The sequence below is a fragment of the Thermobia domestica genome, chromosome 1 (genome assembly GCF_964235325.1).
Source record: "Thermobia domestica chromosome 1, izTheDome1.hap1.1, whole genome shotgun sequence".
Classification (NCBI taxonomy): domain Eukaryota; kingdom Metazoa; phylum Arthropoda; class Insecta; order Zygentoma; family Lepismatidae; genus Thermobia; species Thermobia domestica.
Window position 1 is genome coordinate 266567842 of NC_137454.1, and position 23210 is coordinate 266591051.

Sequence of the window (23210 nt, forward strand, 5' to 3'; positions counted from 1 at the left end):
GCTCTGTTCTCGACATCAGATGGATAAATTAAAGACTTGTTCAAATTTTTTGTACATTTTACATGACCAGCTTCAAACAGGTGGCTAGGGTAGCGCACGAATACTTAACCTTTTTTTAATAATGTTTATTTTGTCTATTATAAGAATGTATCGAACTTTTCGTTGCAAGCACCATATTCTTAATCAATGTTTATATTTATTTGTACATATTGGTACAAGTCACATATTATACTATACACGTGTAGATATTACGTACTAATATTTACTTAGTTGTACACTAAAAGAGTTAAGTTCATATACACCCCACCCCATACTTATCTTAAAACTAATGTATTAAGATAAGTAAACAATACCTAGTATACTACCCTATACTAACATAACCTAAAGTAAATTAGCCTAATCCAACGTATCCATAAATCATTATTGTCATGGGATCAACGGAATAAATGCCCACGAAGTGAAACAGAGTTGGTTGAATTCTTTCGAGTTTAATATCTTTTCAGTGTCGAACTATATAAGACATGAACCTACTCCTTAACGTAGAATACAAACTTAGATCTGCGAGAATCGGAATCGAGTCTCCCCCTTGAAACCGTGTGCGCATTTAATTTAGCCAGTAAGAAACTGTATAACAAAAGGGAGGCCTAATCAGTAAGTACTAAAAGAAAAGAATTGAATTTGAATATTTTGTGAAATTGCTTCTTTTTTCTTGAAATAATAATAATAAATATTTCATTGTTTTTCACTTCAGCCCGAAAACTTACTTTTAGCAAGTAAAGCCAAAGGTGCAGCTGTAAAATTAGCAGATTTTGGTTTAGCAATTGAAGTTCAAGGAGACCAGCAGGCATGGTTTGGTAAGCGACTATACATTATATTAATTCGTAATATATTTATAGTGTGCATCGAAAATTCATAGCTTATTTGAAAACATAAAAGTCCTCAGTCTTAGCATATAATCGTAATATTAATCGGATAGTAATATTTTAGTTATCCATCAAAGTACGAGAATACGACTGATAGTTCTCATTTGTGAATTAGTCAACTTCTACAATTATCTTTTCAATAACAAGGTAAGTTTTTTCAGGCCAAGGTATGTAAGGAGGACTTAATGTTTTGAAGTGAACTATATTTTATTTTACTGAAATAGACTCAAAGTATGATCATTGTTTACAATTTGTTAATTTGAGCTTCGCGTACACTCATAGGCTGAATGTGTCAATACTCAACATCCTAACTCAAATTTCAAACATGAATTTTAATCTTAATTTTGAACAGGATGAAATTGTTTTATTACATTGGTATACATTATTTAATCTAATAAAATTAACAAACAAGAAATGCGTTTTGTTATTTTTAATGTTTTAACAATATTTATAGATTTCCCGAAATTGACAAAAGATATTAGTGCTGAGCCACTACATTCTAAAAATTAGCTATTACGAACCTGAAGTCATCAATCGAAATTTGAAACTAAATGACATGAACGATATGTAATGGATCACATAACATTACAAAGATAATATATTAAATTACAATTTTCTAATATAAATTACATTACTACAAACGAAATAGTCTTCTCTTTTCATAAAAGCATCATGAGGTAAAAATATTTCAAACAGACTATAGTTGACATATATGATAGTCAGACTTCACGACCAGTTTATCGCCATTATGATTTGAACGCTCTTGTTGTGAAACGACAAGAAAAATTACTTATTTGTAATACAAAACACATACCAATGAAATTATATTGACTTGCTTCTTCGTAAGAAATGCCATGAAGTGAGGAACATTTTAAATGGAACCACTATGAACAGGAATCGGAATCAGCAGTCTTGTTTCTTTCCTCACTTACATGGGGAAGATCTCACACACGTAGCACAATGTTCTTTTACAGAAATAATACCACCATCATGATTGAAACCTTCATTCTGTGGTCTTTTGGATAAGATCACGTTTATGTTAAACTACTTTTTTTCCCTTTTTCTTTACACTTTTCTTTTGATCTCTCCCATTCCAAGCTTTTGGTCATTGTTTCTTCATTCATCTGACAACATAGCAGTTGCTTTTTATTCTTTTCTCTTTTAAGACCTCATAATTGATCCAGCCCAGACTAGATGATCCTCAAAATTTAGTGGTATTTGCCCATTACAATTCTTATTAGAACACTTTGGTAGTTTCTATGTTATCGCTATATTTTCGAATCAAAACCAACACTTTGAACTTGACGTAGTGTACCATCTTTCAAAATATCAAAAGTTCCTAGTTCTGTGATCGTATCACGGTTGGATATTTCAATGAGATCTACTTAGCAAGGGCATCTCACAGATGAGCTGGGTTGAGGTCCGGCGTTGCTTTCATTTGTGAACTACTAACCGTTCGTACACTTCCAGTTTATAACAGTTCATATTTTTGCAGTGAAAATGTACAAATCTTCCTTCTTTATAACAGTTAGCGCTGTTCCAACGTTTACACTTTTTTCTTCAAGTTTATTTCTTACAAGGGAGATCACCCAATTGTCCGGTTCCGATTTCAATGAAATTTTTCTAGCTGATAGAGGACATATATGTATTATTTGTGATGACAGAAATTTTTGCCATGGTGCATGTTTTCTATTTTTTTTTTTTTATATATAATTTTTAAGTTGTGATGTGGTTATTAGAGATTACTGCAGAAGTCCCTTACTAACCTTTGTAAACGGAGCGTTAATGAAAGAACCACCATGTAGATACATATAAGGCCTAGGGGGAAGTTATACGGTAGGTATGACCTTGACGGTAGCCATCTTGAAATCCGCCATTTTGAATTAAGGTCAAGTTTTTTTAAATGGGAATAGGGTAATATAACACATAATTTCGGGCTAGAATTTAATCAGGAAGACAATGGTGAAGCTAGTTTTGACATACATTCATTTGGGGAAAAGTTACAGGCATTTAATTGTTCACTTACTGCGTGCGAAAGCCCCTTACCTCCGCTTCTGACCCGCGTATTAATGATAATAAGTAAATAAAAGCTTCGGAAATACATGTTATGCCTAGAGGGAAGTGATACGGTAAGGGTACCCTTGAAGGCAGCCATCTTGAAAGCCGCCATTTTAAATTAAAGTGAAGTTTGAAAAATGAAAACCATAGCATGTGACACCTAATTTTAATAGCAAATTTTCCCAAAAAGCCAATGGTATGCTTATTTTTGTTCTATAGTTAACCAGTATGAATTTAGGACTGCATTTAATGTGCCCACCAAACGTCCATTATTCGATGTTTCAAATTGGCAACACTCCTAATTTTCACCGCATGTTTTAAGATTGCAACTGGCAGTTTGCAATTGTTACCATGGCTGATGTTTTCTAAATTTATTACAGTTTTTAAGAGTTGCTATTTGTCAGTTCGTGAATAGTGTTGGGATAAGCATCCAGCAATCTTTCTGAATTTTGAAGACTTGCTATGTAATTATTTATTTCCTATACCTTCCCTTCGAAAAAACTCGTTTACTGACATGAATCATGGCATAACGAAATAACTCCAACTTTGCATTCAGGTAATACCGAAGACATAGCTTGTATACTGTAGTAGTTGAGACGAAAAATCAAATGAAAATTCACTTCAAAATTAAGGATCTTTTGTTTTGTTTTATATTTATTTCTTTATTGTATATTTATTTATTTATTTTCTATGGCAATTTTTTTTAGCTAGTCAGATAAAAAAGTCATTCGTTTTCTAGCGATTGTTGTCGATGATTCATGTTTGTAAGATTTATAATCAGTATTGATGGGGAACTCAATTAAGTTACACCTGTTCATAAACAAGTTACATGTTTTCATATGTTCATGGTACAATGTTTTGGGAACACCTCTTTGATATTGTCTATCATTGCTGCTGTTCTTTTAAAGTTGTATTTATTAAAAATATTTTATTGTTTGTCGTTTACGCAACATGTAGGCTACATTTCCTGATAATTTTGTGTTCGTATAACACCGGTTTGTTATAATTTAATTTGTATTTCTTTACGTCACATAGATCCATAGGTTCTTCAGGTATTTTCGTTTAAAAGAAATAATTACATTGCAAGTCTTCAAAATTCAGAAAGATTGCTGGATGCTTATCCCAACACTATTCACGAACTGACAAATAGCAACTCTTAAAAACTAATAAATTTAGAAAACATCAGCCATGGTAACAATTGCAAACTGCCAGTTGCAATCTTAAAACATGCGGTGAAAATTAGGAGTGTTGCCAATTTGAAACATCGAATAATGGACGTTTGGTGCACATTAAAAGCAGTCCTAAATTCATATTGGTTAACTATAGAACAAAAATAAGCATACCATTGGCTTTTTTGGAAAATTTGGTATTAAAATCAGGTGCCACATGCTATGGTTTTCATTTTTCAAACTTCACTTTAATTTAAAATGGCGGTTTTCAAGATGGCTGCCTTCAAGGGTACCCTTACCGTATCACTTCCCTCTAGGCATAACATGTATTACCGAAGCTTTTATCCAATTATTATCATTAATATGCGGGCTAGAATCGGAGATAAGCGACTTTCGCACGTAGTAAGTGAACAATTAAATGCCTGTAACTTTTCTCCAAATAAATGTATGTCAAAACTAGCTTCACCATTGTCTTCCTGATTAAATTCTAGCCCGAAATTATGTTTCATATTACCCTATTCCCATTTAAAAAAACTTGACCTTAATTCAAAATGGCGGATTTCAAAATGGCTGCCGTCAAGGTCATACCTACCATACAACTTCCCCCTAGGAGTTATGTGTATCTACATGGAAGTTCTTTCATTAACGCTCCGTTTACAAAGGTTAGTAAGGGACTTCTGCAGTAATCTCTAATAACCACATCACAACTTAAAAATTATATATATATATATATATATATATATATATATATATATATATATATATATATATATATAAAATAGAAAACATGCACCATGGCAAAGATTTCTGTCATCACAAATAATACATATATGTCCTCTATCAGCTAGAAAAATTTCATTGAAATCGGAGCCGGACAATTGGGTGATGTCCCTTGTTAGATACACAATTATTGACTGAACTCGTTTAAAGCATTCGGAATTAATGGCACTTTAGTCTTCTTCTAAACGTCTTCTTTTTAGGCTGTTCTGGATGCGTTTAAAATAGTCCACAGCTTTTTGATTAGGAACAAGCCACAGTTTCAGAAACCATTTCTGATATAAATGGGGAAAAGAACTGTTAAAATTCGCAACATAGTTTCTTGCGTACTTCGGTTGACTGCCAGTCATGAACAGTCTTCTTCCATTCTGTCTTTAAGGATTGTTGGCTAAAGAATTTGCATTACTAGGTGGTAGTGCATATGGAATTATTCCATCGGCTGCAAAACGTAAGTTCTACAATTAGTTGTATGCGATGTCCATCAACAAATGCAATTTGTGGCTTTATTTGCTATTTTTGTATTCAAAATTATTATTTGTTTTCTTTATAGATTCACTACCTACTCGACTTCCTCTAAAGCATGATCTTGCCCAGTTAACCTTATTGAAGTCAAACTAAGGAGAAACGGTCTTTCCTAGTGAGATACTGAAATCGGACCTTGATCCAAATTGGGTCGCTATTGACCCAGAAGGTTACCCCTGACCTAAAACTAAATAAAAATTTTTGACCCCCTCCCCTTACCGAATTATCGTATCATACATGCTCAAAATTGAATATTTTTAAATTTTGGTGGGGGTGGTTGAAACATTTTGAACGTTTCACAGATTGTAGATACTATCTAAGTGCAAATGTGCATTTCTTTCAAAGCTATCGATGTGTATTTTCTTTATTTTTTTGCGTGTTGAAAATTTCGAAAAAATTCTAGAAAGAAATTTGGTGGTGGGGGGACACGTCGCTGATTTTTTGCTTAAAAAATTTGTTATACGCTTAGGTACAACATATATTTTTTTCGGGACCTGAAAGTGATGGCAACATTGTCAAAAATAAATGAAAGTGAAAACAAACGTGTTTTCGCACAGTTTTCCCACCATTTTAGGGCCCTCAAGGTGAGTGCCCCTTCAAACAATCCCTTGCCAAAGTTCACAATTCTCTTGCGTCCCTTCCACTTCTATCGTTCTTCGGCTGCCTCGATGGTGTCCGTTTCGGAACAGAAACACCAAATATATCTCCATAACAGTGCTTCCACTGCAACCGGCTCTTGCACAACGTAGTTACACACACCTCGCGTCGGCTCCTCGTATCTATCAGTGCTTGCATTACCGGCCGCACACATTGGCGCTCTCTACCGCGAGCTGTTAAACTTTGTTGTGCAACAGTCAGTTGAAGTGGAAGCACTGTTACGGAGATATATTTGGTGTTTCCTAATATATGTTGTACATAAGGCTATAACAAATTTTTTAACCAAAAAATCAGCGACGTGTCACACGCAAAATTTTTTCTACATTTTTTTGAAATTTTCAACAAGCAAAAAATAAAGAAAATACGTATCGATGGTTTTGAAAAAAAAAAAATGCACAGTTACATCTAGATACTATCTACAATCTGTGAAACTTTCAAAATTTTTCGACCACCCCCTCCAAAATTAAAATATATTCAATTTTGAGCATACGATAATTCCGTAAGGGGAGGGGACAGCCAGGGTGCGAATTACCGGGGGGGATGAGGGGGATTTCCCCCCTCAATCACATTTTGTCCCCCCCCAAAGAAGTCAGCTGAAGTATCCCCACCGGGGATGCTCGCTTTCCCCCCCAAACTATGCTTAGTGTAACTCCAAATTTCACTGATTTTTGTTATTTCTTGTAAATTTAATCTTCTAGCTGTATTTCGAAATGATCGATGTAAACTGTTCAGTTTTGGTCATTTCTACTTACCACCTAATTACCCACTATTTTCAACGTTGTTTAGTAGAACTATATTATTATGACTACGGTTGTTACTTGCAACTGTACCTTCGTACCCTTCAGTTCGTCATCGTTTGTGAATTTGAATGTACTAATTGCGTATAACAAAGCCACATATAGATTTATAAATGTTCTTAGCGGTTGGCCAAAAACAAGTAAACAAATAGCTTCTTCTACCATACTTGGCGAAGTTCGGATCTGTCTTATTCATCCTCTATATTTGTATCGATTATCATTTTATTTTAATTTTTGTTATAACATGTTATTTCATTTTCCAGTGTACTCTTTGTTAGCACATTGTCTTCATTCCCTAGTAGGTTGTGTGTATGCAACTCAAAAGTTGCATTTAATTTGTGATAATTAGCATAGTAATCACTGCTTTTACAGTTTACGGAAATGAACTTTTGAAACTGTACTCAAAATCTGAGATATAGGTATTCTCTCGTAAGTATATGTTAACGTACACGCTGGGGGATACGCTCCTAGTGAGCAGACATGTTAATGAAGGTGATTGTTAGGTGAATAAGCGAATAATTCAAGATTTGTTTCAGCATTTGTTAATACGACTGGTTCTCCGTGTCATTGTCCGTGTCTGTATAAGCATTTCAACTGGAGCGGTTTTTTTAAAAGTTAACCCTTCATTTTTCCATCTTTTCGCTGTACAGTTTGCTGTCCACGCTAATACTGGTGTCTGAGAAACCTCAATGTAATGTTTTACTTTATTTGAATAACGTAGCCCATAGTGAATCAACTCACCCGCAACCTAACAGTAAAGTATTTTAAGTGTTGACTTCCTGTGCCCCATCACAGAATCGATATTTGGAGAAAAAAGGCGTGATGAGCACAGCTTTAGCGAGAAGTAGAGGCACAAGCTCGAAATCTGAATTGAGAGATTTTAAATATTTGGCCTTCGATTTGACCTTGATGTCAGAAATCGGGACCAGCAGCAATCCATTTCTTATTTGATAGGCTAATATCTAGATTTTATTTATTTTATTTTTTAAAAAAGTATGTCTGGTTTAACTGATAATTTTAGTGGTTTTCACAAGACTGAAGTAGGTTTCTTTTCGCAACCTGTATGTATTAATGCAAAGTGGAAGCTTTCAATATGAGTGGAAAAATTAACATATGCTTGTGATCATGGCTATCGCTCGAGCGAAATTATTAACTAAATAAACCTTAGAGAGCTACGGGGACAAGAGTGAGTACAACATTAAAACACGTTCAGAAAGGTTTAGTGGGGTGTGTATGTATGTCAGACAATATATATGTGCATAGTTATTGTCGGTAGATTTATTAAATTAATAAATCTCTCATTTATTACAGGTCACACACACACACATCATATATATATATATATATATATATATATGGGGATAAGGCATTTATTGTCTCATTTTGAAATTTGAACCTTCAGACTATGTCCTTTGGCCTAATTTTATCCCCCCCAATATAGATTATCTAATTCGCACACTGGGGACAGCAAACATTTTTGAGGTAGTTTTAGGTCAGGGGTAACCTTTTGGGTCAATAGCGACCCAATTTGGATCAAGTGCCGATCTCACTATCTTACTAGGAAAGACCCTTTATGAAAAATCGATTGAAATCAGCACGATAAATGCGAGAATATTTGAAAAAAATCTGCTCTTTCCTGGTAACAATCATCCTATCCAGAGACATACGCAAAAATTGATTTCGGGGGTATCGGAATCTTCTCCGAGGGGACCAAATTCAATATGAGAAGAAATTGTATTAAACTTTGTAAAATCACCTTAACAGGTAGGTAAAATTCGCAGAAAAGTGGGCATTTCGTGGGGTTAGACTCGAGGACCTACTCCTTGCGTGTGTCCCTGGCGAGTTACTTTTTTTTCTTTTAAGAAGAGAACCGCCCCGGGTTTTACAGCAAAATTTCTTTAAAGGCCGCATATACCCCATCGGACCTACATGTCGACCATGTGTTGCTACTTTTATAAAAGGCAATCAATCGATCTTTGTGAGTCTTTCCCAATAAAATAAACGTACAGAATCCTGAGGAAAGGTTTTCTGAAAACGATTCAGTAAATTTATTTTCATTATTTTTAATTTCGTTTTATTTGCGGCTTATACAGAAAGTTTAATGCAAGTTTCATGGGATTTACGTGGTACTTAGATGTTTTAAATATATTTTTATATTACACATCTGCACATTTTAACGTAACATTCTCCTGTATGAATCTTGTGTTGTTAATGATGTCCAGCCCTATGCTCATATATAATTGGAACAACATTTCAATATTCTTTCATTAATTCTTAGACATTCTTTTTTTCTCTCATAAAATAATTATATGCATTGTCTGCAGAATGTAAATAGTTCTATTTAAGCATGCAATATATATAAAGTAAATAAAGAAAAATGAAACCCCATTTTGACTAACTGCAATCTTTACTCACATTCTGTCTACTTGAACCTTCAACAGGACGATGTTATTCACCGAAAAAGATATTTCAGTGCCAAAATGGATGGAAATGAAATAAGTGATAATTCATAAGTCGGAGGTTTGCATCAACAATATATATGCTGGAGTGAAATTATGCAATGAGATAGAAGTTAGTCATGATTGGTTCTAAAAACTCACACAGGTCAGAAAAGAAACATTCTATAATGATGTACTTTACAGTACACCCGAAACACATGGCTCATGCCTAAAGTATCTTCCACCTCAGAGGCTATAACATTGGTTAGCAATCTTTCTCTGTTTAAATGTTGAGACAAGCAAAATCATACATCGGATGAAAGATAGTCGATTTTGTTGCGAATGAACGAAAAATTTCTAAATCAGTATTTGCACAGCTATGGAAAGAAGTTTATGTAATATAAAATTTCAAGTTTTAATTTTAAACATTATAATCTTTGTATTGTATGTGTATTGTAATAGGCGGTAATAACTAACTCTATGGCCTCTGGAACCCGGAGGTTCAATACCGCGTTCACAAAAGCTCTCCACTGACTTCTGTCCTCAGCCAATTGGATCCAGTTTCTACTTTGTATCCCCATCTCTGCGAGATCCGTCTTAATATTGTCCTCCCATCTGCTCCTAGGTCTTCCTAATGGTCGTTTTCCGATTGGTCTTCCAGTCAAGACTTTGAAAGGTTTCTACTTTCTTCCATTCTAGCTACATGACCTGCCCACCTAAGCCTCCTAGACTTGACGACCCTAACAATGTTGGGTAAACCGTATAAATTATGTAGTTCCTCGTTATGAAGTTTCCGCCATTCCCCATTCCCGTTCCTCTTGGGTCCGAATATTCGTCTAAGGATCCAGTTCTCAAATACTTTCAGTCTATGTTCTTCCCTCAGAGTAAGCGACCATGTTTCGCAACCATACAGAACAACAGGCATGATTATCGTTTTATATATTTTAGGCTTCAAATTTCTCGACAGAATTCGCGACGACAAGAGATTTTGAACCGAATAGTAACACGAATTCCCTGCCTTTAGTCGACATTTAATTTCTTCGTGAATGTGATTTTCGTCAGTTAATATTGATCCTAGATATTTGAAATTATCCACTTTATCAAAAGTATTATTTAATATTTTAACGCATCCACAATTTGCCGTATTACGGTCCTGACGCACTTCCATGTATTTAGTTTTCTTTGCATTTTCTAAACCCATGTCCCTGCAAGCGTTTAATAAGATCTCTGCATTTCTTTCTATTGTTCTCCTATCATCCCTTATTAAATTTACATCATCAGCATATGAATAGGTGGTAATTATCCCATCGCTGCAAAACGTAAGTTTTATAATTAGTCGTGTGCGATGACGATCAGCAAATACAGTTAATAGTCTTTTAAACTGTATTTGCTGATTTCATTTTAGCCATTTTAATACACCATTTATAATATATTATAAAAAAATATCGCGTGATGGAGTAAGAAAAAAAAAGTTGAAAGTACAGTTTCCCGATTTGCAAGAAAAATTAGATCATTGATTGTTTCTTGATCATTCCTGCGATACGTTCAACGAACCTTAAACAGTTTTGAGGAAAAGCTGGAATTACCGTAGATTCATCACCGCTAAAAGATTCAAGTGGCATTTTGAAGAAGATATTAGATGCGTTAATACTTTGAAGATATCCTCGAGTTCTTTAAACCGTTTCCGAATAAATTCTTCAGTGATTGTTTCTCTTGGGAAGGTAACATCTTCAGGAACTCTTCAAACTAATACTGTGTCACGGTTTGTTCACCAACGCGTAACGATTATGTCTTACGTGCTTTCTAGTAATATGCAGTGACTTATACTCCTTAAACTGTACAGTGGCCGTTATGTTTTAAGGTGGACAGTTTCACTGGTGATCTTATTCTAAATCTGTGCGTGTTAATAGATCGTCAAATTTGAATTTTCGTTTAGTTTGTTCGGCAGTATGGTCACACTGCGAATGATGTAATATGCCTTGCTTCATTTCTTGCTTTGTACAATCACGTCTTGCTATCAGAAAAATGTTATAAAGTATCAAGTATTATGACTATAATTTGTTTTATACTTTTATATCCATAATTGCTGACAAGTTGATTTGTGCTCTATTCTGCGTATGCATAATGTGTGCAAGAATGTAAACAAACATAATCCTACCCGTATTTATCCGTATTTTGACGATAATCTGTACTTAAAATGTATTACGGGTGTTGTTCATATTCGTAAATAACTGTGAAGGATTATCCATTATAAAAAGTTATTTGAAATTACCTATTTGTTCTTAGCAAATAATCATACGACCACTTGCTAAGGTAGTCTTGACTGTTTTGCTTCTTGTAAATGCGCAGAGCCGCTATCTTGTAACAAGTGACGATCAATGTTGGAAACAGCCTTATGTGAATTAAATCAGAAAATATTGAAATATATGGAAGATAGTAATAATAACTTTTTCTTTTAGTTGAAATTACCTACTATTTTACTTTTTTTATGAAATAATAAAATTAGTTACGGAATTATTAGTTGAATTATGTACTATTAGAGAGACAATTTTTGGTGACACGCGAAACGCTGAATGTAGCAGTTTTGTATGATAATGTTGTGTACCTAAAATATGTATTTTTTCATTATTTGTTTGGCCATATAACGCTCCCAATTAAACGCGAAATTCTGTCGAATTAGCGAAATTTGCAAGTCTCGATATTCCACGAAATTTACGCAAAAGTTACAATTTTTCGACGCTTTTACGATTTATTCATTATCATTATTTCTCCCTTCTGCATATTTGACTGTGAGTAAACGCTACTAGTTCGTCATTTGTCTACCACAATGAAATATGGGACTGCCTGATGTCTGGCTCCAGCTCTCCCTTAATTTGTCTGTTTTCTTGGCTACAACGAGTGTGGTCCCAGATTTGTCTCGTGTACTTCTGAACGGCAATGCACCGGTACAATGCCGAAAATCACAACATGTTTCGATAGAGCACAATAATTTAAAGATCATGGTTACTACGTTTTTTATGTATGTCAAAAAAAAAAATTATGTTTATTTTTTTTTTAATATTAGACTAGACTGGAAGCGACTCGGTTCGTGCGTGAAACATAATGAAAGCGAAAATCACAAAAAGAAGCAGTTGTTTTGTGAAAATGGTGCAGAAAGACAAATATCAGTAGAGGAGTCTCTGAATATTGCTATAAAGGCAAAGAAGAATACTGAGGAATTGGTATTTTCAACAGCTCAGGCCTTTCTGAATTCCAGCATTCCACTGGAAAAACTGGATCAAGCAGCGGTTTGAAATTGGATGAATAAATACATACCTGGTAAGTACTTCTATCAACTGTTCTAATGTGACTGGAAAGTGAAATACTGTGGCATACAGATTGGTGTCCTTTAGTGGTGATAACTTATACGTGTTTCCTTTGCACGCGCTGATTTTGTTCAGCGTGAAAATGTGTAAAAATCACGTATTTGCATTCATAGATTCTTCATGACCACGTGGCTAGAGCGCTCGTTTTTGGCTCGCGTGAACGCAGGTTCAATCCCTGCTGGGAGTTTAAGCCTCGATTACAAACCCGAGTAGTTGGTCAAGCCCACTTTAAACCCTAGATCCCGTTCTACAATAGCCACATTACTGACAAAGGACGTTAAAATCTAATCAAACGATCAATTAAAATGTATTTTCATTCAGACGTTTTGATTACAGTTTTATTTTGATCATTGCCCAGCTCACACTATTTCAGCTTTCTGCGTCTTACGTAATTATCACAACGTAATTTTTTCATGGTGAAAATAGAACTTCTAAAATTTTGTTCCTTGTACTTCATATGGTGGGCCAGTTATTTAAAATTTTACAACTTTCAATAGAGGGTTGTAAAAATGATTCGCATATAAGAAGATTCAATGTTGTTCTACCTCACTTTTGTACAGAAAGGTCACATTGGTTATTAATTTTTGTTATTGTGTCTTTATATTTAATTCAAGGGAATCTCATTTTAACGTATGAATTGCTTAATACGATTGTATACGAAAAAGTAAACAAAAAAAATTGCCATTAAAATGTTGCACTTTACCAGGCAAATCATTACAGATATTGCAGAATGTTTGATTATGCGTAAAGCATTTAATAAGACTGGTTTTCTTTTCTTTTTAGGAAGTGTAAACTTTCCTACAGCACAGTGGCTTAGGAAGAAGTATGTACAATTATTGAAAGAGGAGCAGGATGCAACTACAGCTCAGAGTAGGAAAGATCAGCATGTGATTGTCCACGCCGGCGAAACTACAGATAGAATAGGTCGAGCAGTTTTTATTGTGTTATTCAGAACACTGACTAAGAATCGTTGTGATACACCAAGGTTACATGTTGGTGGTGTTCACATGCTGCAAAATGCAAATTCACAGGAGTGTTGTTAAGCTATTGTGCAAGTGATTAATAATATCCGGATTTGTGTGTAATTACATATTTTTTCCTTCATATGTAGGTTCGTCAAATCCTTAGTGTTTGTGATTCACACCTGTAGGGTGCTTCAACTCAAGTTTCATATTACATATTTTGACCAATATTACATATTTCTATGGTTTCTACATATTTTTTAATATAAAACTGTCTTAAAATTTTGCGTTTACTGAAATTTTAATTTAAAATTTAAAAAATAAACTCCTCAACTGTGGAAGGTTTGCATCTAGATTCAATTTTGTCATTTCTATCTTTTCGTTTCTTTACCGAAAGAGAAATCTCTCTCTCCCTTTTGTTTTATTTGTCAAACCATGTTTCACAGAATTTTCGCCGATAACAAAAGAAATATAAGAAGAAACAAGTAAGAATCCTCCCTCCGGAGTACATTAGCAGCGCCCTTTATTCTCAACTCTGGAGGAAGACAGATCACGTGTCTGACAGGCGACTGGCCAGGAAATTCCTAAAATGAAGTCTATTTTATTGTTATCGGATGTCGGACGGGAAAAAAGATGAAAGAAAGCAAATCCTGCAATTCAAGTTAAAATTGTATGTTAGTGTGCTTCCAGCAATTTACTGCAAGAGTTTGTTCCAAGAAGCTGGCGACAATGGCAACATCATAGCAGGTAACCTAAGCTTTCAAAGAACTTCGCTTCTTCAACTGAATGACAGGAAGACAATACTCTAGTATTGCAGTTGCAAAACGCACATGTTCTGTATTGACCGTCGAAGTTAGAAATGGCTCCGGATGCCTCAACTTTATCCTCGAAATTGCGGTCGTGGGTAACTATTGATGATGCGTTTACTACGGACGGTAAAGTGATGTGTCAAGTGTGTGATTTAAAAAAAAAAAAAAAAAAAAAAAAAAAAATGGGTGTTTAATGAAATCTCAGTTAGAACATGTATGAAGTGCACTCCATACAAGAAATAAAAATTTGCGAACTCTAAAAAAACAAGTACTCTTGACACAAATGCATCAAGATACTTCAGTGAGTTTTTCAAAGACTTGTGCCAAGCAATGATAGCAGCAAACATTCCTTGGAACAAAGTTCAAGTACCAAAATACCGTGCTTTTCTGGAGAAGTACTGCGGGCGTCGAATTCCTGACGAATCCACTCTTCGAAACTGTTATCTCAAAGTTTGTTATAGGGAAGCTATAGATACCATTAGGGCAGAAATAGGTGGTAGTTCATATATATTTGGATTTCTGTGGACGAAACAACAGACGTTTTGGGACGTTATGTAGCAAATTTAGTGATTGGAAAGTTAAGTGAAGATGCACCATCTAAATCCTATCTTATTGCGAGTAAATTGCTGGAACGCACGAATCATTCCACTATTGCTCGCTTTGTAAACGATGGTCTTAAAAAGTGTTGTGGCCGGGAGGAGTTCAGAAAGAAAAAGTCCTTGTTCTCTATACAGACAGTGCAGCGTACATATTAAAAGCGGCTAGAGCACTTACAGTTTTTTACCCTCACTTAATTCATTTCATCTGTATGACCCATGCTCTTCAGCGTGTTGCTGAAGAGGTGAGAGACAATTTTTGCGAAGTAAATCAACTAGTTTCTTCCACGAAAAAAATGTTTGTTAAGGCGCCACGACGTGTTCAAGTTTACGGAGATCAACTGCCAGACGTGCCACTTCCTTCGGAGCCTGTGCTAAAGCGATGGGACACTTGGATGCAGGCAGTACATTTCTACAATGAACATTTTCAAAAAATTAAGCCTGTTGTTCGTTCATTTTCATCAGAGTCTGCTGTGTCAGTTGGCATTGCTCAGAAACTGTTTAATGACTCAAAAGTAGCGTGTGATATCGCATACATAGACAGGAATTTTGGTTGGCTACCTACAAGCATTAAAAAGCTAGAGACTGTCGGGCGGCCTCTTCCGGAATCCATGGAAATCATAGAGGATGCAAAGAGACTACTGCAGGTGTGTGTGTGTGTGGAAATGTAGGAGAAAAAGTGCGAAAGAAACTAAATGAAGTGCTGGAAAGAAACAAGGGTTACGACAGCCTATTGGCAGTGTGTGAGATTCTCAGTGGTGAAACAAGACCCCCCTGAAGATATTTCCCCCAACTACATCCCTCTGTTGAAATATGCTCTTATTACCTCATGTGATGTGGAGAGATCCTTCTCTACATACAAGAATATTTTATCCGATCGCCGACAAAATTTTACTTCTGATCATTTGGAAATGCACCTTGTAACCCATTGTGCAACAACACACAGTTGAATTACAGGCAAATCTTTTGTAAGTACTTTATTTCAAATTGAAATTGTTCATTAGTGGAAATATTCTTCAATCTTAGTTCAGCTGGTATTGTTTAAAAGATATAGGACTGCTTTTCCCTGCATGAAATAAATATATATAAAACAATACATTTCGTCTTAAGTTGCTTTTAGTATTTAAATTTGTATATTGCGTATAATTAATTTCAAGATTGGGCCGTGGTGACGCATGCGCATTTAGTGTAAAAGGTTCTAGATTTGAAACTGGACCACACCACACGAGATTTGACGTACAAATGCCGTATGCATTGCTTTTCTCGGGGTTTTCCTGTTTCTCTCTAGCCTATTCACAGCTTCCTTCATTCGAGTCTGATTTTTATTATCCTGCAAGCAGTCACGTCAGTGACGTATGGCTGTCTCAGCTGTTCAAGCATTTCACTTCATTGAGGAACTTGTATTAAGCAGGATAAAGTGTAGTAGATTTTCCTTTTTATTTTCATAATTCGTTTAAATATTGCATACTCATATGCGTGTTAATATTACATTTTCATAAATATGTAACATATGTAATATTACATATTCTTATATAATATTACATATTTCTTAAATTTTTAAGCGCTTTTTGTTACATATTTATGTACATATTTAGGGGGTTGATATTACATAAAAATCCGGACTCTAGTGATTAATAAACATGCAATAAAGTATGAAAATATAGTTGGTGTTGCTGCGGTTGGTGGCAAAATGTGCACAAACTTTGAGGAGATTGATTTCTGACAATCTGATTCATATTGAGTGTTAGGCACATAAATGTGATTTAATTGCAATGGTATAGCCAAGTAAATTATACCATTTAAATGTTTTGGTGACACTTACGAAGCGGGCTTTGTACAAAAATACAAGAAAGAGAAAACATAGATATGTCAGTTCCCTAAAAGAGAAATACAAGAACGATGAGAAAGAAGCAGAAGTTTTCCCTTTGTCAGCCGTGGCCCGATGAAATACTTGCTTTCTTGCTGTAGTGTATATTGCAGAATATATACTTGATTTGGTTGAGTATTTCAAAAGCGTGGAAAGTGATGCGGAGAGCGTTCATTAGTTTCACAGTTTGTCGGAATGTACTGTCAAGTTTGTACATTGTGAAACTGCATTTGTCAAAGAACATTGTGTTTCCACTTCTGACTTGATAAATGCTTCGAAAATTCCAACATCCGTTTGTCCCATGAATTTATTCCAAACTGATGTCCGAATATAAACTTGTGGCACAACTTATATTTAAAGAAGAAACTTTTAAAAAGTGAGTTGAGTGAAGAGAAAAAGAAGAGTGCCGAAAAGAAGCTCAAGTTAGTTGGGTTGGCATGCAGCAACAAATTGGCTGACGTGCTTAAAAAGGACCCAGCTGGTGCGATCATTATTTCATCTTCTCCAGCTTAAACGCAAAACCTGACGGTAAGTTTTGTAGCAATGTGATGTAAATTCCCATTTTTGAGAAAATAGACCACCATGAATTTTTGAAATTTTACATGCAGTTAGAAAATGAGCTCCAAACGGTATCTACTGGGAAGTGGATATTTTGGAAGCAGTGTTGCGGGGTGTTATATGAGCATTCAGAAATCGCTGGGAACTGTCTCCAACTAATATACATACCAGTTTCGAACGTTGATGTGGAGAGGGCTTTCTCTCCTTACAGTTGTTACAATGGCATACTTGCCGACAGAAGAACTATTTTAACATCAGAAAACATTGAAACAATGCTTTCGTGTTATTTGCATACGTAAACTGTGAACGTTAAAGTTATTTTCTTCTAATAATATTCTTTGTGTGTTTTTTCTTTAAATGATACTTTTATTTCATGAAGATGATTAGTGTTAGTGTTACGTTTTAAAAACTCAAATATTGGTTTATATTTTAAAACTCTGTTCCATATAGGTTTTAGGTAAAGTAAGGTAAATTAGATGAGCGTTCGGAATCGACTCCCACTCCGGTTTTTATTATAAAACCTCACTATATAACAGTATTTACAGAAAATACTACAATGTTATTCTCCTCTAAATTATTGGGTTAGACCGTGAGGTCGTGGACAGGATCTCTACAGAGCCCCGTAGCAGGCTTAGCAGAGTGGCGAAGGAATCCCCAATGCTTCGTGGCAAGCAGTGAGCGGGTTAGTAGTCACAGAACCCCTTAGCAGGCTAAGCCAGAAAGAAAGGAATAGCCAAGAGTCCCGTGGCAGACTAGAGGTTTGGGGTTAGGTTACTTCTAATTTTCCAATGCAAACAGTAGGAGAGACACCAGAGAACTGGTAAAGAACTACCAGCTGCGTTCTATTATATAGGCGTCCTGGCGGCAGTGACGCTCCTGCTCCGATGTTATCCTGTGCTTCGTAGGAGGAGCCAGAGGTCCGTTCTCTGCTCGTTGTAGTAAACGTACGCCAGATGTACGTTGCGCGTAGTACCCTGATGTAAAACCATGTGGTGGTGCATGTAAACACAAACGTAGAGTATTGTTTATATACAATACCACATGGGATATTACAATATAGTCACTTATGAGCTCATTTCATGACGATTGATTATTGGAAATGAAGGTGAAATAAAAGGTAACTAATTGTAATAGGCAAGGAAAATAGTGTTCTTACATTGAGTTTTTTTTTTTTCACCGATTTTATCCCACTTTACGCATTTTTATAACGAAATTACGAATTCTTATATGCCACAAAATCGTGTCTCTATGTATTATAAATTTGTATAGCTCTGATCTGCATAGAAGAGGTTAAGCACAGTGCGTGAAGGAAGACATTATGTGAGTAGCAAGTCTGAAGAGAATTCTATAAATGTGATTTTTCGTATATAAATTTCGATCTGGACATCACAACATTTTACATATTAAAGTTTAGATTAACCTGTTAGAAATTAAGTATAAATGGGACTCTAATAAAAAAATTAATTCAAACTCGCCGATAACTCCGACGGCTACTTTATTCTTGTTTCATGGTCATCGATGTGCTTCGGGGGTATGTTGAGCAGGGGCGTCATTTAGGGGGGCAGGGAGGGGCATTTGCCCCCCCTGAGTTTGAGATGTATATAGATTTTATCAATAGGATAGTAGTAAATAAGTGAAAAACGCGAAATTTTACTTATATCAAGGGGTCTTGCCCCCCCCCCCAAGCAAAATCTGAAATGACGCTCCTGATGTTGAGGAGAATGATGATTCAACTAGTTCAGTACTACTGGACGATCTGAAGCATATTTTCGAGAAATGCATAATTTTCCTCAACTCGATGGAAACTTGACAATATCGGCTCGAATATTTCATTCAAAACATGAAAATGTACCAGATTCGAGAGAGTGATCGAAAGTACATTGTATTTAGGTGTCTGGAACGCTCTGCGAAATCGCGGTATCGTAACGTTGCAGATAAAATAAGGAAGTTTCAGGGCTTCGTCAGTCTTTTCAAAAGTCAATGCATATCTTCGTGGATGAAGAGAGCACAAAAGAGCTGCCTCTATTCGACCAGATATTGTTTTTCGCTTCTATCACATTTCGCATGGTCGATAATTGATACCTATCATATTGCAGTAAGCTCTCCTTCAGATCAGGAATTAAAGGACTATTGTTGATTGTCTGCTTGCGGTGGAGGCTAAAAAAATAAAATTAGGGTCAGTTGGTTCTGTTCAGGACTTAAAGATGAGTCTGGCGGCTTTGAATTGTCATCCCTCTGGTAATTTTAAGATTTTAATAACTAAGAATCGGCTAAAAAGACCGAATATTAGACAGGTGAGTACTGGACGTACTAAAATTTCAAAGCAATTAATGCGGTTCAAATCGAACCAGTAAACTTGGAAACAAAGTTCAACAGAAATAATTTGTCTAGTAACAGAAAAGTTTTCGCAAAGTAGAAATTGTAATAACTTTCGGCATAAGAATGGAAATGGAAATAGAGGGTTTGGTTCATCCAATCTGAACTTGTGTTCTGGGTAGAATAATAGGACCTCTGCAATACCAAACGCCATATCTGCCAAATTTGTATAGAGCGAAACCCCTCCAGTAACTATGTTCACGCCAAATATATCGTTACGTATTGCACGGGTTACCACTGTAACGTCTACACTCAATCCCCCGTATTCAGCTTCAGGGGTATATTCGATTAAATCTAATCTTTTCCACTTGTAATGCCGGTAACTTCAGTACTACCCATAAGGGGTCACTCTTAATGGTAGATGGCGTCTGCTTATCGGTAGTTCTCTCTCCGCAACAGCAAATTCATTCAGATGACACATTGTTTTAAATTGAAGTTCGGTCATGGATTCCAAATCCATATCATGCTCATTAAAATTTTTGACTCGTTTCCTTTTAAAAGAAAAACAAAAAAGATTATTCAAACTTTTGTAATTTTTCCGACCCTATCGATAAATTGTGTGTTAGATATTGGAATGGAGGTTAACCTTGTAAATTGTATTTGGACAACCGTTCAAAATTCTTTTCGAATAGCGAAGGTCAGGGCTGTGCCGAGCATTTATTTGAATGCGTTTGTAGGAAAGGATTTTTTTTTTTTTGTGAAAGGCTCACCGAAATTGACATCAAACATTCACAGTAACTTATTTGATGTTCGAGTATTTGTATTGAAGGACATGAAGGCAGATCTGTTTCTGAACTCGCTTTTCTTTGCGAAATTTAATATACGGTAATATTGGATAACAAAAATCGAACATTCATGCATAATAAGCAAGAAATAATGACATTAGATATTTCCTATCTGAAGGTACATCTTGTGCAGTTAGGTATTATTCATGTCACAAGTGATTCATGTGTCGTGTGAACTTCAAGTTTCATCTTTCTTCTTTAAACCTGAAAACTACGGTGAAATATCAGAACCTGAACTCCATGATTATGTAGAAGGACGTAAAGACTTAGATTCCGAAATTAAAACCAAGTTGCTAGATCTGTTAATCAGGTGAATATCCTAAACCGATTAAGTGTGAGTCACATAGAATTGAATTAATAGATCATCAGCCTGTGATTTAAAACTTTACGCGATTCCGCAAGCAATGCAAACAGATTTCGGGAAAGATATCAAGAAATGGGTCACGGTAGGAATTTGCAATGGAAAGGCGAAGTAGTTACCGTAATCCAATACAATGTGTTCGGAAGGCATTCGGTGGAGTCAGAACTATAATTGATTTGAGGCTCACGACTAATAAAGTAGTAGCACCTAAAATTTAGGTGGAGCCAATAAATAGATACTCCAATATCCGGTGCTAAAGTAATCAGTTCTATGAACGCAGCCATGGATTGCTACGGAGCCAGACTTCATCCAGTACGACTGCACCGGTACTAGTTTCATTAATTTAAGTCACCCGTACTTACTCTGCGTTTTACGCATGGGACCGAAGTCCAGCCCAAATCTTTTCCAAAATGAGATGAATTCATAATTTGGATTAAACACAGGAGAATTTGTTGTTGTGATTTGGATGATCTCTTTTGTTATATCTCCAGTATTTTAGATCATACTAAAGATTTGCAGAAAGTATTTAAAATTCTCAAATTCGGAAATTTTGTACTAAAATGTAAGAAATGTCAGTTCGTTCAAATTGAAATTCTATTTTTAGGCCACATAGCAAATGGTGTTGAAACCAAACCAAATTCTAAACAGCATAAAGCAATTAAATTTTTTCCGACGCCTACTACCAAGAGGAAACTAAGATGTTTTCTCGATATTTTATCTTGGAGGAGAACATATATTCCAACCTTGCAGCGATAACTGCATCATTATTCGACTTCTAAAAGCAAGAAAAGAAATTTTGTTAAACGTTACATATTTTCGAATTATTTCAAGATCTTAGCATTTTAATGAGCGAATCGGCTGCTTTAAGCCTGCTAGATTTTTCCAAGCCTTTTCATATATTCTTGGATGCAAAAACTGAAAATTTTACTGGTTACTTGGCACAAGACGGTGAAGCGGGAAGATTTGCTTGTTATTGAGTACGACAGTAGGAAGTCGAAATTACATTAAATATCTCATTCGCTTTTTCCAGTTAGAAATATTTGCAGTACTATTTTTTTGCATATTATATTTTAGGAAGAAAAGTTACTGTTCATTGTAATAATGGTGCAGTTACGTATGCTTAACTCTTCAAAATTGAGACACTCGAACAACAAAAATTCTTTTAAAATGACAAAAATTCCACTTTTAAACATATTAAAGGAACTGGTAACAAAATAGCTGATTTATTAAGTTGGAATACTGAAGTTCCTATCGAGTCAGATATATATTAGATAAATCATGTAACTTACGATGGGAAAACTTGGTTTGAGCAGCGAGAGATCGCTAATTTGCAGATTTCAGATTCTTGTTGTCTTCAGTTGAAGAATAAACTGAATTCTATCCCGGTGTGTGAGAATACTAAGCTATATTAATAATTTAATGTTTATTCAAAATTCAAAACCTGGTTATTAGTTATTCCGGCTTCTTTGATAAACTGAGTACTAGGAGGAATTCACAACACCGGGTACTTTGTTGTAAATAAATGCGTAAAACTACCGTGTGTGTTATTCTCCTGGAAAAAGGAAAAACAAACTTTCGTGTGGTACGTTAAAAATTGTGAATTGTGTGCGCAAAGGTTTCGAATAGTATCGCTGCTCCAGAAGATCTCCATATTAGGCGAATATACCGCATCAAAAAATTTATGTGGACCTCGTGAAAAAACTCCCTTCTAGTTACGGCCACTATTTTGTAATACCAGTCATAGATCTTTATACCAAACTTATTTGTCACTTTAATATTGGTAACAGCATGGAAATCATTAGAATATTGGATAAGGAATACTTTTATTTATTTCCGTACCCTAGCTACATAGTGTCAGATAAGGGGTCACAATTTGTGTCGAATCATTGGGAAAAATATATTGGCTTCAACACATTACACCATGTCCTTATTACTCTCTATAATCCAAAAGTCAACGGGATTGTAAAACGCTCTCATCGGCAACTAAATAGAATTATTCTATTTATGTGTTACGATAATCATAAGAAGTCGAAGAATGTGTTAAAACTTGCTCAGGGTCTCCTAAATTATTCGTATAATAGGCGAGTGGTAGATTTCGGGAAACTTCCTTTGGCTATTGAAATTACGGGATGTAGAGATGTTAGAAACACAGATGTAACTAGTTGTCCAATTGTTAACAAAGCGGAAGCG

At 35.3% G+C, this 23210-nt stretch overlaps 1 protein-coding gene and 1 long non-coding RNA gene across 25 annotated transcripts in view; both read left to right on the forward strand.

Moving 5' to 3' along the window:
• CaMKII (Calcium/calmodulin-dependent protein kinase II) overlaps positions 1–23210 on the forward strand; it is a 1422941-nt gene that overhangs the window by 344218 nt on the left and 1055513 nt on the right. For all 24 annotated transcript variants that reach the window (XM_081726364.1, XM_081726368.1, XM_081726431.1 and 21 more), the window contains exon 6: positions 752–854. In XM_081726364.1, coding sequence (XP_081582490.1) covers positions 752–854 — 103 coding nt within the window. The remainder of the gene's footprint in view (positions 1–751; positions 855–23210) is intronic.
• LOC145667581 (uncharacterized) lies at positions 11997–16944 on the forward strand. Its single transcript, XR_014127899.1, has 2 exons — positions 11997–12659; positions 13490–16944. It is a non-coding gene; the product is annotated as an uncharacterized LOC145667581 (long non-coding RNA).